The sequence below is a fragment of the Osmerus eperlanus genome, chromosome 1 (genome assembly GCF_963692335.1).
Source record: "Osmerus eperlanus chromosome 1, fOsmEpe2.1, whole genome shotgun sequence".
NCBI classification, from domain to species: Eukaryota; Metazoa; Chordata; class Actinopteri; order Osmeriformes; family Osmeridae; genus Osmerus; species Osmerus eperlanus.
The window spans coordinates 13,831,845-13,847,094 of record NC_085018.1 but is presented as its reverse complement, the minus strand read 5'-3'; the positions used below and the strand labels follow the sequence as shown (position 1 = coordinate 13,847,094).

Below are 15,250 nucleotides of genomic sequence, written 5' to 3'. Positions count from 1 at the left end.
ACACATTGAAGCCTTCACTCTATTGGCTTGGAATCCAGAACAGAGAAAGATAATTCCCTAAATGATGTTTCCTTTTCATGTTGCCTGTCATCACTCTTAGTTCAACATTGTTTGCAAACCTGGAAAGCCACAGCTTATGTTGTTTTCACGGTTAGCATTATCCCCTCAAACCACTTAGTGTAGTTGGAGCTTTCAAAGCATCCCAGAGCAGAGTGTTCCGGCATGTTCTCCCATACTCTCTGTCTCCTGCCTTGGACACAACTGACGCACGTTCTCTCGACTAATTTTCCACATCAATCACTCCCAACTGTTCACAAGTCTGTAACCCCCCATCCACCCCCTGCTGTAACTGACAGGCCTGCCCTCCAATCAGCAACCCTCATCTGGTGTAGGATGCTTAATGGGCAAGGACGGGCGGCAGGCAGGCAGACCAAAACTATTTTTATCAGAATTTCACAGAACTCTCCAGGATCCATCTGGTGGACAGGCACTCGGGCACGTTTTTTTCCATGCCGCTGATGTCACTGCATGTGTGGATGTGTTAAATGGGTGTGATTGTTGGGGCAGGAAAAGTGATCTGGAAGAGGACTCGACATGAGCGAGCGGGGGACTCCCTCCCCAGACAGCAGGACCACTCACTGTAGCTGCTGAGAGTGCGTCTTCCCAGGAACCGGGCGTAACCAGGGGTAACCAGGAGTAACAAGCGGTAACCAGGGGTAACTAGGAGTAACCAGGGATAACCGAGAGTTACCAGGTGTAACCAGGAGTCACTAGGGGTTACCAGGAGAAACCAGGAGTAACCAAGGGTAACAAAGAGTGACCAGAAGTAACGAGGAGTAACCAGGGGTAACCGGGAGTAACCAAGAGTGACTAATAAGAAGTTACCAGGAGCCTCCCAGAGCCCCAGGTAAAACTGCTTTTCTCCTCTAGTTGTGGAGATGCATTCTAACAACAGCTCTAGTTGTGTTCTGGAGATGTATTCTAACAACAGCTCTAGTTGTGTTCTGGAGATGTATTCTAACAACAGCTCTAGTTGTGTTCTGGAGATGCATTCTAACAACAGCTCTAGTTGTGTTCTGGAGATGCATTCTAACAACAGCTTGAACTGGAGATAGATGCGATAGCACAAAGGAGGAGGATGGTGGATAACAGTTATTGATGCATAAAGCAGTTGGAATGGTTTTCTTTATTGTCTGCCTGTCTTTTCAGACAAATGGTTTGCATGGCCAGTTGTAAACATACTTACTGGAAAGCCATTCTCTGAATAGCCTGCATGGAGTTATGGCTCTGTGAAACCCTAGCCGTAAGGAGAATCTGCTAAGCACAATGACCTGTGGACAGCAATAAAACTGACCAGTCACTCTGAGGGTTTCCACTCACTAAAGTAATCGCTAACAATTAGTCTCACTGATGCTAACTCCACTTTAAGTTCCATTTTGAAAGGCCATCACATGATAGAACGTACTGTGTGCTTGTGCCACATACTATAATGTGTGTTCTGCTCCCTCAACTCCCAATGCAGTTTGTCTCAGTGCCAAAACTAATCCCTACTTTTCTACCTCAATCCCTCCACATCTCCACCCCTCCCTTTTCCCGTCAGCCTCAGAGATAACCTCATGAATTCATAATTATGTTTATACCCCTTTTTTTGTCATCCTCCTCTATTGGAAAAAGGGAATGGAAATGTATACACGTGACACCCTTCACATCACACCTCTACATACCTTCACATCAGCATAACACCCACCAGTAGATACTCCCCAGTAAACACCACAGTGTGGCTTAGATGCTGGTGACGGTGCTGCTATCAGAAACACATATTGTTGGCATGGCAAAGGCTGGACAACCCTTGGGTCTCCATCTCCTCCAGCTTCCAGTCACCCCTCTCCACGCCCCTGCCGCTCCCCGCCCCTCGGTGACATGCCCCTGGGCTCGGCTGGGGGGCGCCGGCCCGCCTCCCACCACTCTATCTGCACCAAGGTCCTCCTGGCACAGGGGGGCGACACTCCCTTCACCCAGCACTGCCGCAGCTATGAGAACACATACAGGGTGAGCAATGTAGTGGGATCCCATGGCAGGGTGGTGGTTATAGGTCTGTAAGGGGTTGGAACGGTGTGTTTGTGTGTGTGTGTGTGTATGTGTAAGTGCATGTATGTGTATATGTGAGACTGTGTGCATGGATGTAGGTGCATGCTTGTGTGTGTGTGTGCACATGTGCATGTACATTTATGTGTGTGTGTGTGTGTATGCGTGTGTTTGTGTGTATGTACCCCCAGACCCTTCAGGCAGACATCCAGAGGCTGAAGGACCAGGTGCAGCAGCAGCACAGAGACCTGACCAGGCACCACTCAGTCATAAGCACAGACACCATGGGGGCCATCCTGGAGCGCTCGCTAGACATCAACAGCATCATCTCCTCCCAGGTCTCCACCGTGGAGAACACCAGGGCCACGTTCCTGCAGGCAAGTCCACAGGCCATCAGCAGGTCCCCAGGCCATCAGCAGGTCCCCAGGCCATCAGCAGGTCCCCAGGCCATCAGCAGGTCCCCAGGCCATCAGCAGGTCCCCAGGCCATCAGGAGGTCCACAGGCCATCAGGAGGTCCACAGGCCATCAGCAGGTCCACAAGCCATCAGCACAGCCCGGGACCTGGATCATAGACTGGTCCCACATAGCTTCTTCCACATGGGGCAAGGTTTCAGTCCTGCCACACCAGTAGTGATATGTCCTAGATATCACAGTACTGTGCAAAAGTCACAGATGATAATAATAAACGAAACTGTAAAGCAAAAATGCTTTGAGAGATAATGAAATGAATACCAAAACATTTTCTCAAGGTTGCACTTTTTTACACCATTGCAAAAATTCAGAAGACAAAACAATAAATGTTTTACACAATATTCATGTAGAAAAACACTTTTGCACAGTGCTGTATGTCCCAGATACACCCCAGATTACAATTTATAGATCTAGTTGTCTTCACTCTTAGGTGTGGGGCGAGACAGTGCAGGAGTCAATCAATGAGCAGGAGATCTATGAAGGTAACATAAGCCCTAAACAATGTTTTTTTAAGAACTGGGATATTCATTCTCAACCTAATGTTTTGAAACTAACAAAAACTCATGTTTAAGTGTGAGTACTTCCAACTGTATGGTTTTGAGGTCTCTTCAGGTTCATGTTCGTGTTTGTTTTTAAACCTTCCAGCACAGCTCGACGCCCTGCAGCAGCTGAAGCAGGAGAACACCTACCTGACCACCATCGCTCGCCAAATCCTTCCTTACATCCTCTCCATCGCCAAAGTCCGAGAGCGTCTGGAACCCAGGTCCGTCAACGACACCTTACCGTGTCTTCAAATCCAGCTTCACACAAGCCAAACCTTACACAAGTCCTATTTTCGAAGCCCGACGGTTTATTGAGTAAAGGAACGTGACGAGTCACAAAGAATCTATGAGTACCAACATCTATGGATCGAATGGATCTGGTAATCTATGTTTTTGTCCAGGTTTCAGGAGACTGCAGAGAGTGATGGTGACCAATCAGAAACCACGCTGAAGGTCTATGAGGACAGCGGCACGGCCACAGACAAACAGGACAGGTAGCCTTTCCATCTCTCTGACACACAGAAAACATATCTTTATGTTGCATCTGTAAAGGCAGTGTGCTCTTGTTGACCCAACTGGTGTTGTTGCACAGTGAACACCACAGCCCTCACACTGGCAACCGCTCCCTCTTCATCCAATCAGAGGAGGACTCTCCAAAGACCAACAACTGCCATTGGCCCAGAAGGCGGTGGGACAGCCTAGAATCAACCAACCACAGCGAGATGCCTTTATAAACCCTCCTCCCTCCCAGCTGTTAAATTTTAGCCCCACCCCCTGTGCCAGCTGGTTATTGTTGGGTGGGGGGGGGGGGGGGGGGCAGTGGATGTGACACTCTCCCTCTCTGGTACTGGAACTAGGACTGGCCATTTCTGTCAAACAGAATAGCCAGAAATTAAAACATTCACAGGACAAAAAAAACACACATCTTCCTTTCCGGTCCAGCTCTCAGACATGGACTCATCTAAAGACGGAACTGGATTAAAGATTAACGCTTAGAAAAAAGTGTTGTTAAGTGTCATCAACCACTAGTTTCAGGAACTATTTATAATAAGTGGAATACCTTCCGGTGGCAAGAAGTGGCAATCTTCCTCCCCTACCTTACAATAGCTACTCATCCATCCCCACCCCTCCTCCCCTCCACCCCACCCCTCCAAGCCTCAGGAAATACACCCCCTCCTCCTCTCCCGCACCCCCCCCTCTCTCTCCACCTCTAGAACATTAGTGAAGTGTCAGCAGTGCACTCTTAAGTATTCTGCCATGCAGGAAATCAGCAGGACCTACTTGTCTTCCCTCTCCTCCTCCAACCCCCCCTCTTCCCCACCCTCACCCCCTTATTTCATGCTCAGCCTCTGCATATTAAGCATTTCAGCACCCGTGAGAATTTTATTTTCAATAAACTGAATCGCTATAGCGTGGGTTTTCATTTTGCTGTATGTGCCAGCACACCCTCTAATAATGCTGGTAATCTACAGCCTGCAGACTTGAACTATTGATTTCTACAGTAGCTAGTGGAAGGTTCTTACTCAGCTCATCATGGCTTCTCTGTTTGGCTAGCTCTGTTTCTCTCTCTCCTCTGTAAACCAGTTTAGTAAAGACCTGTGAATCCCATCCGGGAATGTATAACCATTTATAATAATAAGTCTAAATAAAAAGTCCAATCAAATCAAATGGCTGAAACAAATGAGAGATCAGGAGGTGAAGGTTACCTCAGTATCAGATGAGCAAAAGTGAGACTGTTTAACTCTGTTTCCAAGAACATATCATGTCATGGAGCCTTCTAGAACAGGTCCTTCACTGCTGAGGAGTGAGGTTAGGTCCCTCATTAAAAATACATTTATGACAGCAGGAAACGAATGACTGTGCTGCAGCAGAGGTTCTCTAGACACACACACACACATGGAATGAGCACACATTTAAATATATCAACCTTTTCACAGACTCAACATGCATGCACACACATATGCAAACACACACACTTATCCCTATGGTCATATATCATCTCCCCTCACTGCACCACCTCGCTGCACAGCCTCTCCCTCTGTGCTCTCTCACGGACGAGTAAGTCTTGGCTCTAAATAACTTTACATGCGGAACGACAAGTGCTGGGGCAAAGTTATGTGTGCAGCCTTTACCAATGACAAAGCAGCAAGAGATTTAACAGCAAACCTATGGCATGATCTCCACAGGGGAGAGAACTAGGGCAGGTTTCATTTGGAGATAGCTTTGGGGTGGATGTGGATGGAGAACTGGGACACAGGCTTTTTCAGGATGCAGGATACATTAGTAGTCAGGTCACAACCGGGGCGATGGAATACAGTATATTCACCACGGACTATGCACCATGATGGTATGTGGAACAAGGTAAATAGAACGTAGAACATGGTATCTGGAACGTGGTATGAAGGACATACTACATGGAACATGGTATTAGGGAGATGGACTATGGAACATGGTGTGTGGAATGTGTGTTTGAACCAGGCTGATGTCCTCGAGTCCTGACAAGCATAGGCCCTTCCTGCTCCTGAGGGATCCCAGCTTCTTTACACGTATTCAGCCATTGGTGAACAGAATTAATTTCTTTGCCCTTATCACCACAGTGACAGGTGGACCAGCCTCAAGGTAAAAAGGTCAAAAGGTGAAGCAGTCCTCCCAAGGGATTCTGGATCTTGAAGGAAAAGCCATCTCTCATCTTTGTCACACTTATGCCCAGTGTCATGGCCATACAATCAATACATGTCACACAACCTTCATTCAGTGGTGGGCGTAATAAAAATAATAAAAAAAAACATTCAAGGAATTCATGTAACAAAGGTGGAATCCTCTCACAATATTAATCTTCCCCTGTTCCATGTGATGTACAGTCATATTGACACCAAATCCTGATAGAAGCCACTCTATCTTCCAGCGCAGAGGGTATTTTGTGGCATGTGGTGCGTGTCATACTGATGAGGTTTCTCAGCGAGCAGAACATCCACCGTCTTACGGACAGGGACGTCCCTCCAAACAAACACTGCCCCCAGGATCTCTGCCAACGCCCTGAGGGATCGGACAAATTGAACTCTGTTTATTGCACAAAATAACAAAGGCAGCGAGTCTGTCCGTGACTCTGAGGTACCAGATATGTGTGTGCATGTTTGTGTGTGTGTCTGTACATGCAGGGACTCAAGAGATGCAGCCCAGCACCCCCCTTATTAATCAACAGCTCGTTGGGCTGCCAACCCCCTCCTCTCCTCCTTCTCCTCTCCTCCTCTTCCTTTCCCCCTCTCCATCTCCTCCTCCTCCAGGACGTTGGCCTCCCTCGCTCTGTTGGAGCTCAGCAGGAATGAATCATTAACAGACCGGTTACTCCTTAATTAAGACCTCACCCAGATGCTCTCACAAGAGGAACAGGGAAAGAAATATGGAAAGCAATTGTGTGAGAAAAAGAGATAGACAGAGAGAGATAGAGAAAGAAAGAGGAAGAGGAAGGAGGTAAGAAAGAAGAAAAAAGAGCAAGAAGATGTTTGTGATTCATGTGGGTCAAAGAGATAACAAAGCACTTCCATGCATGAATAGAATAAATCAAAACAAAGGTTTTTATCGCTGGTCTTCTCGCCACCAGAACCTGTCTCCACTGCAGAGCCCACCTGAGGAGATAAAAGCAGTTTAAGTAGAACTAACACGGTGGTGTATCTCACTCTCATCACAGAAGCACCCAGCCCTGAGGTTTAGGGTTTCCTGAGTTTGCTAAAGCGATTTTGCCTCGGCACGGTGGATTGAGGCGCTGTTTTTAGTGTGAAACTGGGTGGGGACAGTCCATGAATTATCACTTGCCTCATTAGGTTTTCAGTGTGAAACAAGGCCGTTCACACTTTCCAACATTCATATTGACAGCATTACTGATTCAAGCATTATAGGTCCACTTACAGTCGCAAACCTTCTTTTTTTGTACCAACCTTTCATCCAATGTACTAGATGTAAGGTTCCTTTTCAGGATTAAGTGTACTTAAGTGACCTACCCCAGAGCTAACACACGCTGGATAGCAAGCTAGGAAAAACGACGAACCGGCAATGTTTAGAGAAGTGCTTGAAGGGAGGATGTCAGGGAGGACAGGATGATGAGTGGCTTGTCTGCTTTGAACTGATAAACGAGACGAGAAAGAGAGCGAGGGAGAGAGAGCGAGGGAGAGAGAGGGAGAGAGCGGGAGAGAGAGTGAGAAAGAGGGATAGCAAGACTGAGATTGAGGCAAGACTGGTTCAAAGTTAATAGAAATATCGAGAAGACAGGTATGTAGAGAAGAGTAAGGCAGGATACAAACTAACATACATAATGATACAGTGAACTGGTTGTGAAAGTGTAGCTGTAGATTAAAACCCTTTATCATGAAATCAACTGTCCTTCTCTAGGGTAAAATCCACTTTATACATTCCAATCTGGGGACACAGACAGGAGACAACATTGTTGGTGATTTTTTAATCATAACCTTATTGTGCTTTTTTAAATACCTCACAGTCCAAATGTAGAACCTGGAAATGGAAGTGTGTTTACATCCGGGGGCACGGTACCATCTGGTAACACTAGGTACTGACACTACTGACACAGAGACAGAGAGTTCCGATCGAATCAGTGAGACAAAAATCCCAAATCCAAATAAAAAAGCATTCGAGACACAAATCAAAAATCGACATCACCACAGACAAAAAAGGAGAACGACATGTACAACATCTCCTATAGGAAGACTCTGTCATGTCTGGAAGCACTCACAATTCAGTCAAACGATTCTCCAAACACAGAAACTGTTAATGGCAGGTGTATGAAAGGTTTGTAACAGACACAGTAACATCCAGGGTTGCAGTCGATAGTAAAATGAGGCACAAAGGAAATATCCACACCTTCATTCATGGACACACACCTTCTGAACCACCGCTATATAATTTGCATGATTTACTATTTGATTGTGTACATATTTCAACAGACACCACTACACTACTTGTACCATCTAAAGATACCAGATAAACTTTAAAGCATGAACAAAAAACGGTGTGAATAAAAAATTATTTCATATTTAGTCAACAAGATGAATAAGTTGTGTTGTTTCATTAAGATGACCACAACAGTTGGTGCAGAGGTATGTTGAGGTTTAGTGTTGTTGGAAAGACGTAAAGAAGGAGAAAGCCAATATTTGAAACATCACATGAAACAGGCAGTAGACTCAAGGGTTAATCATTTGTTTAGCAAGAACTGGACAAGAGACACCATCGACCGTACGGCTGCAATAACGGAGTCATCAGCTGTGTGAAAAACGAGAACTTAGGAGAACTTGGACGAACACAAGGCCATCCACTGTCAGAAGGCCTCATTACACAACAATGTCACAAGCAACTGATTACTCACTACCTAAAACCCACTGATGACTACAAATCACTGTTCCTGACACTGACGATAGGCCTGTTGTATACATTCACATTCACTATCCCTCAATAGTACCTAAAAGCCTTTTAGCAGTGCAATTCAAACACCAACTTAAAGTACTTCAAAATGATTTTTTCATATAATGTATATTTTCTACCAGATTTGATACCGTAGTTGATGGGAACAGCAGTTCCTCAAGTTTTGGAATCAGACTGGACTGATGAAGTGGGTTCAATATGTGGGTAAAAGGTCAGGACATTCTTACAGTACGCAACAAATGTTTCCTAGTGTGACTTCCACCAGACCATCAAGTAATGTTAAGCTTGGAAGGTGTTTGAGGACGTGCTGTAGGTGATGTAGCACCCTACGAGCTGCCCCTTTCTACATCACTTGGTTGGTTTAGGTGCAGGTCTATGGGCATATGTGAAGTCCTCTGTGACATTGCTTGTAACAAGGGCAATATAAATACAATTAGACTTGATGTAGATATAGCGTCTATGTAGCAACTCATAGAACACACACAGGGACAATAATAAAAGATGGTTCATGAAATCCCACCAAAATGACATAGATATAATAAAAAATAAAAAACATGGTCATTCTTATCAAAGATTCTGCTCATATCAGGACAATAAAACTCATACAGCTCAACAAATCAAAACATTGTTGACAAACAAGGACAACAATAACGACACCAAGCGTGCAATGGACAGGAGGGCCAGGGTGGCTCCTCCAGCAGGCCTCAGTAGGAGCGGACCGCGCTTGGTTTGCTGTCCTGGGCCTGGTTGAAGGGGTTAGCGGGGCTGGAGGACTGGTCCTGCTGGTCGATGGACTGGTAGGCCTCTCTGTTCCGGGACATAATGGGGAAGCCTGGACACAAACACACCACAGTAGTCTCAATGCTGAGCAAAAGACTGACAGATGCTACAGAAAAAGAACAGCACTCATGGGCTCAACAGCCTTGGAGAAGCACGAAAGGCAAGCTGACATTGTCAACAAGAGTTACTGAATTTTCAAAGTTAACTCAAACACTGTTTTGTAGAGAACAAACTACTTCAGGCTAGCCTCATCAAAACAACAATCTGTGCCTTCAAATTGCTCTCACTGTGGTGGTTTTGTATCAACCAAAACGTTTCTTTTTAATCAGTTTTTTGAATGAATGAACTGAGTAAAAAGTAGATAATGATAGTGTTTACCACCATGTAGCATAAATACATCTTCTATGGATTTGCCTCAAAATCTGCCTTGTGTTTCTTCACAAAGCAAATATCAGTATTCATCCTACATTACCAGGAACAGATGAGCCAGTGATCAGTGTTTGTGTAGACTGAGCAGCAATGCACAGACCACTTCACATTTATTGATTTAGCAGACGCTTTTATCCAAAGCGAAGTACAGAAGTGCAAATACTGTAGTAAGTGCAGCAGATAATCAAGCACCAGAAACCTGCTGTAAAAGAACAGATCTGTGTGTGTCTTTTCTGCCCTCGCATCTACTCAATGGAGACAGGACCTGTTAAGACTCATTCTGTCTGTCTGTGGAAAGGAGAAGGAGTCTGTCTGTGGAGGAGAGTCTGTGTATCTGTCTGTCTGCCTGTGGAGGAGAGTCTGTGTGTCTGTCTGTCTGTCTGTCTGTCTGCCTGTGGAGGAGAGTCTGTCTCTCTGTCTGTCTGTCTGTCTGTCTGTGGAGGAGTGTCTGTCTGCCTGTGGAGGAGTCTGTCTGTCTGTCTGTCTGCCTGTGGAGGAGTGTCTGTCTGTCTGTCTGTCTGTCTGTCTGTGGAGGAGTGTCTGTCTGCCTGTGGAGGAGTCTGTCTGTCTGTCTGTCTGTGGAGGAGACTCCTAGGCTGTCTATGAAAAAGCGTGTCTTTGTGTGGAGTCTGTCAAAGCCTGTTTGAGCTTGGGCTGGAAGCTCATGGATAAATCACCTCATTCAACAACTCACACAAACGTTATTAGTATAGAAAACAATTTTATGGAAGCCATATTTCGCTGGCATTCTGTAAGCCCACTGGGCAGGCTATAGAGGACCTTGGGACAGTGCTAGAGAATACCAAGCAGCTTCTCCCCATCCCAGTCCTGTGCATGGCCAGAATACTGAGGATCTTGCTCCGGTATGCATGTGCTCACCCTGTCTTACCCTGCTTACCCTGTCTATGCTACCGACTGGTTTCACATTCCCATAACGAGGACAGTAGTAAACTCAGGTAATGTATAACACAACACATTATGGTGGTTGATGTTAATAAAACACATAACATTACAGTAGTTAATGTTAGTACAACACAACACATGACAGTGATTGATGTTAGTAAAAAAACATAACATTACTGTTGTAAACAGTGAACACAGACTGTGAGCACACACCAGACTGAGATCTTTAGGGTTCCTCCTCGGACTAACAGAAAACCTTCTTGGTCATAATGTATTTTCATCACAAGCAAGTCGAACACAAACACTGCATTTCAAGCCCTTTGAATGATGTTTATTAAAAATATAACTTACAAAAAATGCTCTATATAAATTATTCTTAAACATGTCTACTGTATATTAGAGTACACAGTTAAGTCATCATACTGTACAGTTGTAACTTAGGGCATAACCTTTGTGATCCTATGCAGTCAATATGCACAACAGGATTGGCTACAGTATGTGTCCAACAACATGATTTACCAGAGAAGCAGTCCACCTATGGTTTAGAAAAGTGGACGAGAAAAAACAACTTGAGACTAAGACACACTAATGAGGTGTCTGGAGAGGAGTCGAGCAGGCAACACACACACAAACACACACAAACACACACATAAACACACACACGGATAATCATAAACGATCGTCACAAACACGGAGACAGTGGCGCTCAAACACTTTTTGCGTGGTGTACTTGGCAGCAGGAGGATGAGAGTGTGGAGGAGCAGATGAGGGATGACAAACATCAACAGGGGAAGAAGAAGAGAGGAGATGAGGACCTGAAAACGGGACTGGAATGGAAACACACACTTGAGTCCAATGAAGATTGGTGAAAGAAGCAGACACAACAAGACACAACAGACATGAATACAGAACGGCGACTTGATTGCGAGGTATATTTTGGTTCCCTTTAACATCCTGCGTGTTGGGGGGGGGGGGGTTGGAGAAAGGGGGTGACAGGAGGAGGGGATGAGAGGGTGATCGGAGGAGGGAAAGATGAAGAGCTGTGGATTGCTCAGTAACGCCGGCCGATACAAGCACTGTCAGTACTGTCTGAGGTGCACCGACTATCCACGGAGGTCTCTAGATCTGGGAGGAGAGGAGAGGAGAGGGAAGGAGAGGAGGGGAGGGCAGAAAGGAAGAGTGGGCAGGGGAGGAGAGGAGGGGAGACGACAAGAGAGGACAGGACAGGACAGGCAAATAAGGTCAAACTCCATAATAGACAACACAGAACGGAGATGACTATGCACATACACAAAAAATGGTTTAGACAGTAATCACAGGTCAGGGACTTCACAATCACAGTTTGGAAGACAGGAAAGGCTGGTGAAAAGGTGAGAATAGTGACATTTTGAAACTGCAGTACACACAAAATCGAATTATTCTAATAATGATGTTCGAGCCAATTGAATGTTTAGTGACGATGCAATGTAGTTTAAAATGAACGCTGATCATGTAGCATGTGCACTAAAGCAAACTGGCAGGAGATGCATGGCATGGTTATAATTCTTCCCACTTCATTTACTGCATGTCAGACTTGAACACTCAAGTTCATGAACCACCAAACAAAACAAAAACACATTTGACGCCTGTTAATTCTGCACCAACAGTGCGTGCGTGTTTTGTACATTGTGTGTGTGTGAGTGTGTTTGTTTGTGTGCATGTACAACAGCGCCATGCCGACTTCAAAGGACCTCCCAGTGGCTTGCAATCAGACAGCCATCACAAAACCAAGCCTCAAACACAAAACCCTCATCAACAACTTTGCCTCCTGTGGCATACCTACGGGAGCCCTGCTCTCTATCACTCACATCATCTCAAACATTAGGAATGAGCCACATAGGGTTCCTCTATTTCTTGTTCCAACTTAACAAACAACTTTATCAAACACGTGCATGTGCCAAGACATCCCTTTGTGGCTCTGATGACTTGATACATTGGCTCAAGTGGATGAAGGTTTATATAAATAAATGCACAGGTTATCAAAGAATTAAGTGTGGTATCCTTGTGTCTTGTACCACAGGATGGTGTCAAGACAGTAAGCCTCGTTCTACAACCAAAATGGAGTTTAGAGATATACCTCAGGTCTGAATCAGGCCACACCGTAGTGCTAATCTCAGTATCACACACTTGATTCCCATCTGCCAATTAAAGAATACACTGAGTCTCTACAGAGCTACAGGTAGTACCTGAGTCTCTACAGGGATAGACAGCTTCCCACACGTTCTAAACTAAATATCCCCGTCCAAGTTGATTGATAAGCAGAATATGAAGTTTTGCCTGGTTAACTAGACTGTATCAGGCGCATTGGTCTTGTGACTCACTGTAACTCTATTAGCTTGTGTGGTTTGATCTGATCATGGTTTTACACACACACACACACACACACACCCACACACACACACACAGACACACACAGAGCCAGGCGTCCTGCCAGCATTCCACAGTCACATCATCAGGTACAGACTGCATAAACCAACATTCTGGATCACAGAGAGAACAATCTCTCCCTGGAGAGTCACCACAGTGGCATGTTTCAATAGCTCATGCATCTCATAGTGACACCATGTAGTCATCTTTAGTCATGGTAGATTAGGGATGGACCCTACTAGAGAACATCTTTCCCCACTACCCGGTAAACTACATGTGTTTAGTACAGGTATGTGCATAGTGGTCGAGCATTTGACTGCAGTTTAAGAGGTTGCAGGTTCGGTATGTATGCAACTTTGGATCAAAACCCCTGCTAAATAAACACATGAACCGTGTGTTTCTATGAATGATAATATAAATAGTCCTTAAAAAACGCCCCCTTACAAAGTGCCTTGTATTGGCAGAGTCAGACAGTGTGATTCTCTTGCCACCTCCTCCCTCCCTGCTCCCGGCCTGCACTACTCACCGAAGTTGACGTTGTAGTCTCCGCCGCGCTCCCGGTACATCTGGTAGACGAAGAAGCAGGAGACGGGCTTCAGCAGCAGGCTGAGGATGGCCATGCCGGCACTGAAGCGGAACGTGTCCCGGTTCCTGTCCGACAGCCCCTCGGTCAGCTGGTAGTAGATCCCGAAGTGGACGATGTCCGTCAGCAACGTCGCCGTCATCCCGATGAGGAACTGGAGGACGACAGGCACAGAGGGGGATGACAGATACTACACAGCCCTGCTAGTGGTTCTAAACATCCTGTCTCTTGAGGCTATGCATGAAGCCATATTTCCTAAAAGGGTTAAGCTGATGTGGAATGAAAAAATGGTGAAGTTCCTCTAATTACTAACAAAAAGACAATCATGGTTCCTCTTTGTAATCAAAATGCTAGGCTAGTACATTAAAGAATCTAGGGAGTCCGGTTACATCTAGGGAGTCAGGTGGCTGGCTGAGTATTGAGGAGAGAATTGAGGAGAGAACTCACCATAAGCACAGCATCGATGGAGTCCCGCTGGGCTATGGCCCACACCCCAACAGCCAGAACACTGAAGTTACCCCAAGCATAAGAGGGGGGCAGCCACGCCATACAGCCCCTGAAGAACACACACACATATCCATCAACACACACACATATCCATCGACACACACACACATTTCCATCAACACACACACACACGTACACACACACAGTTACACGTACAGACACAGACACACACACATTTCCATCAACACAAACACACACAGTGACACATACAGACACAGACGCACAAAGTGTTTATTTTAACAAAATATTCAACCATGGTTCCAGTTCATCTTCACTGAGTTTTTTTGTTCTTCACTGAGTTTTCCAAGTGGTTGTAGCCTATAGGTGTTTCTTTTTTTTTTTACATCTCAACTACAAATGAAACAGACTCCTGCTCTGCTGACAACTCTTCACAACTGGAGAGGGCAACAAGAGAAATTCCTCAGGTGTGTGAAAAGCCCTGGGTGGAGTCACCCCTTCTTTACTTACCAGATTGTCAGGATCCAATGCACCAGTACTATGGCCTGAGAAGAGAGAGAGACAGAAACGTCACCCAACGTCCTCACCCGCTCCATACTTTACATGCTCAATGAGATAGAATGTGCGGCACCCCCCTAGCGGAGTCACAGTGACCTAAATATCCGAAAATATCACTTTTGAATACCATCTATTGATGATTAGTATTTGATTATGAAGGTTCAGTGTGTGTCATGTGTATTAGGTTTGCAAGTCATCGGATATAAATAGAATATGACACTTGTTACTTAACATCTTTGTAGTATGACAAAGCGTTTTTGTCCATACAGTAGCTATACTGTACCGTTACAATTTAACTACTGTCAACGCGTCAGTTACAGTAACAATAAAAGCATCATAAATTAATCAGCCTAAACTTAAGCAACTGATCCTCTGTTACTTTACTGTGATGTCAAATAAGAAAAGTTTACCTTAAGATTTATGGCAGGAATCTCCATGGTTTCAGACCAACGAAGATCAATTTCAGTCCTCTTCAGTTATCCAAGTTACGGAAGACAACACATAACTTTCAAACTTCTCTCTAACTAAAGTCTCAACCCCTCCCTCTAATCGGACAGAAAACACAACCCATGTGACAACAGCCTGACTGCCTCCACG

The 15,250-nt window shown here is 45.2% G+C and overlaps 2 protein-coding genes across 5 annotated transcripts; one reads left to right on the top strand and one right to left on the bottom strand.

The window, feature by feature from the left end:
- Positions 1–451: 451 nt before the first annotated feature.
- Positions 452–4,509, top strand: rnf207a (ring finger protein 207a). 2 transcript variants are annotated; one of them, XM_062471255.1, is made up of 7 exons: positions 452–907; positions 1,871–2,049; positions 2,277–2,462; positions 2,988–3,039; positions 3,203–3,320; positions 3,501–3,593; positions 3,744–4,509. In XM_062471255.1, exons 2-7 carry the CDS (start codon positions 1,921–1,923, stop codon positions 3,799–3,801), a joined length of 636 nt encoding a protein of 211 aa, XP_062327239.1. In that variant the 5' UTR covers positions 452–907; positions 1,871–1,920; the 3' UTR covers positions 3,802–4,509. The 2 variants fall into 2 exon arrangements, with proteins under 2 accessions (XP_062327239.1, XP_062327156.1); XM_062471172.1 differs by having other exon boundaries at positions 3,692–4,509.
- Positions 4,510–7,543: 3,034 nt separating this feature from the next.
- On the bottom strand, positions 7,544–15,250 carry agtrap (angiotensin II receptor-associated protein). Of its 3 annotated transcripts, XR_009930476.1 has the most exons (6): positions 15,064–15,239; positions 14,606–14,640; positions 14,078–14,186; positions 13,574–13,784; positions 11,372–11,766; positions 9,228–9,361 (listed from the first exon to the last, which is right to left on the bottom strand). XR_009930476.1 is itself a non-coding variant. In XM_062461565.1 (5 exons), the coding sequence occupies exons 1-5, from the start codon at positions 15,088–15,090 to the stop codon at positions 9,234–9,236; spliced, it is 510 nt and encodes a 169-aa protein (XP_062317549.1). In that variant the 5' UTR covers positions 15,091–15,250; the 3' UTR covers positions 7,544–9,233. The 3 variants fall into 3 exon arrangements, 2 of the variants coding, with proteins under 2 accessions (XP_062317549.1, XP_062317560.1); XM_062461565.1 differs by lacking the exon at positions 11,372–11,766 and having other exon boundaries at positions 7,544–9,361; positions 15,064–15,250; XM_062461576.1 differs by lacking the exon at positions 9,228–9,361 and having other exon boundaries at positions 10,958–11,766.

What these genes read in the sequence shown, in the direction of transcription:
- rnf207a (XM_062471172.1), top strand. Translation starts at nt 1,921, where the DNA reads ATGCCCCTGGGCTCGGCTGGGGGGCGCCGGCCCGCCTCCCACCACTCT. An exon ending in TGAGCAGGAGATCTATGAAG is followed by an intron (nt 3,040 to 3,202) that starts GTAACATAAGCC and finishes TAAACCTTCCAG; the next exon opens with CACAGCTCGACGCCCTGCAG. An exon ending in CGAGAGCGTCTGGAACCCAG is followed by an intron (nt 3,321 to 3,500) that starts GTCCGTCAACGA and finishes GTTTTTGTCCAG; the next exon opens with GTTTCAGGAGACTGCAGAGA.
- agtrap (XM_062461565.1), bottom strand. Translation starts at nt 15,090, where the DNA reads ATGGAGATTCCTGCCATAAATCTTAAG. An exon ending in TTCCTGCCATAAATCTTAAG is followed by an intron (nt 14,641 to 15,063) that starts GTAAACTTTTCT and finishes CTCTCTTCTCAG; the next exon opens with GCCATAGTACTGGTGCATTG. An exon ending in CCATCGATGCTGTGCTTATG is followed by an intron (nt 13,785 to 14,077) that starts GTGAGTTCTCTC and finishes GTCGTCCTCCAG; the next exon opens with TTCCTCATCGGGATGACGGC.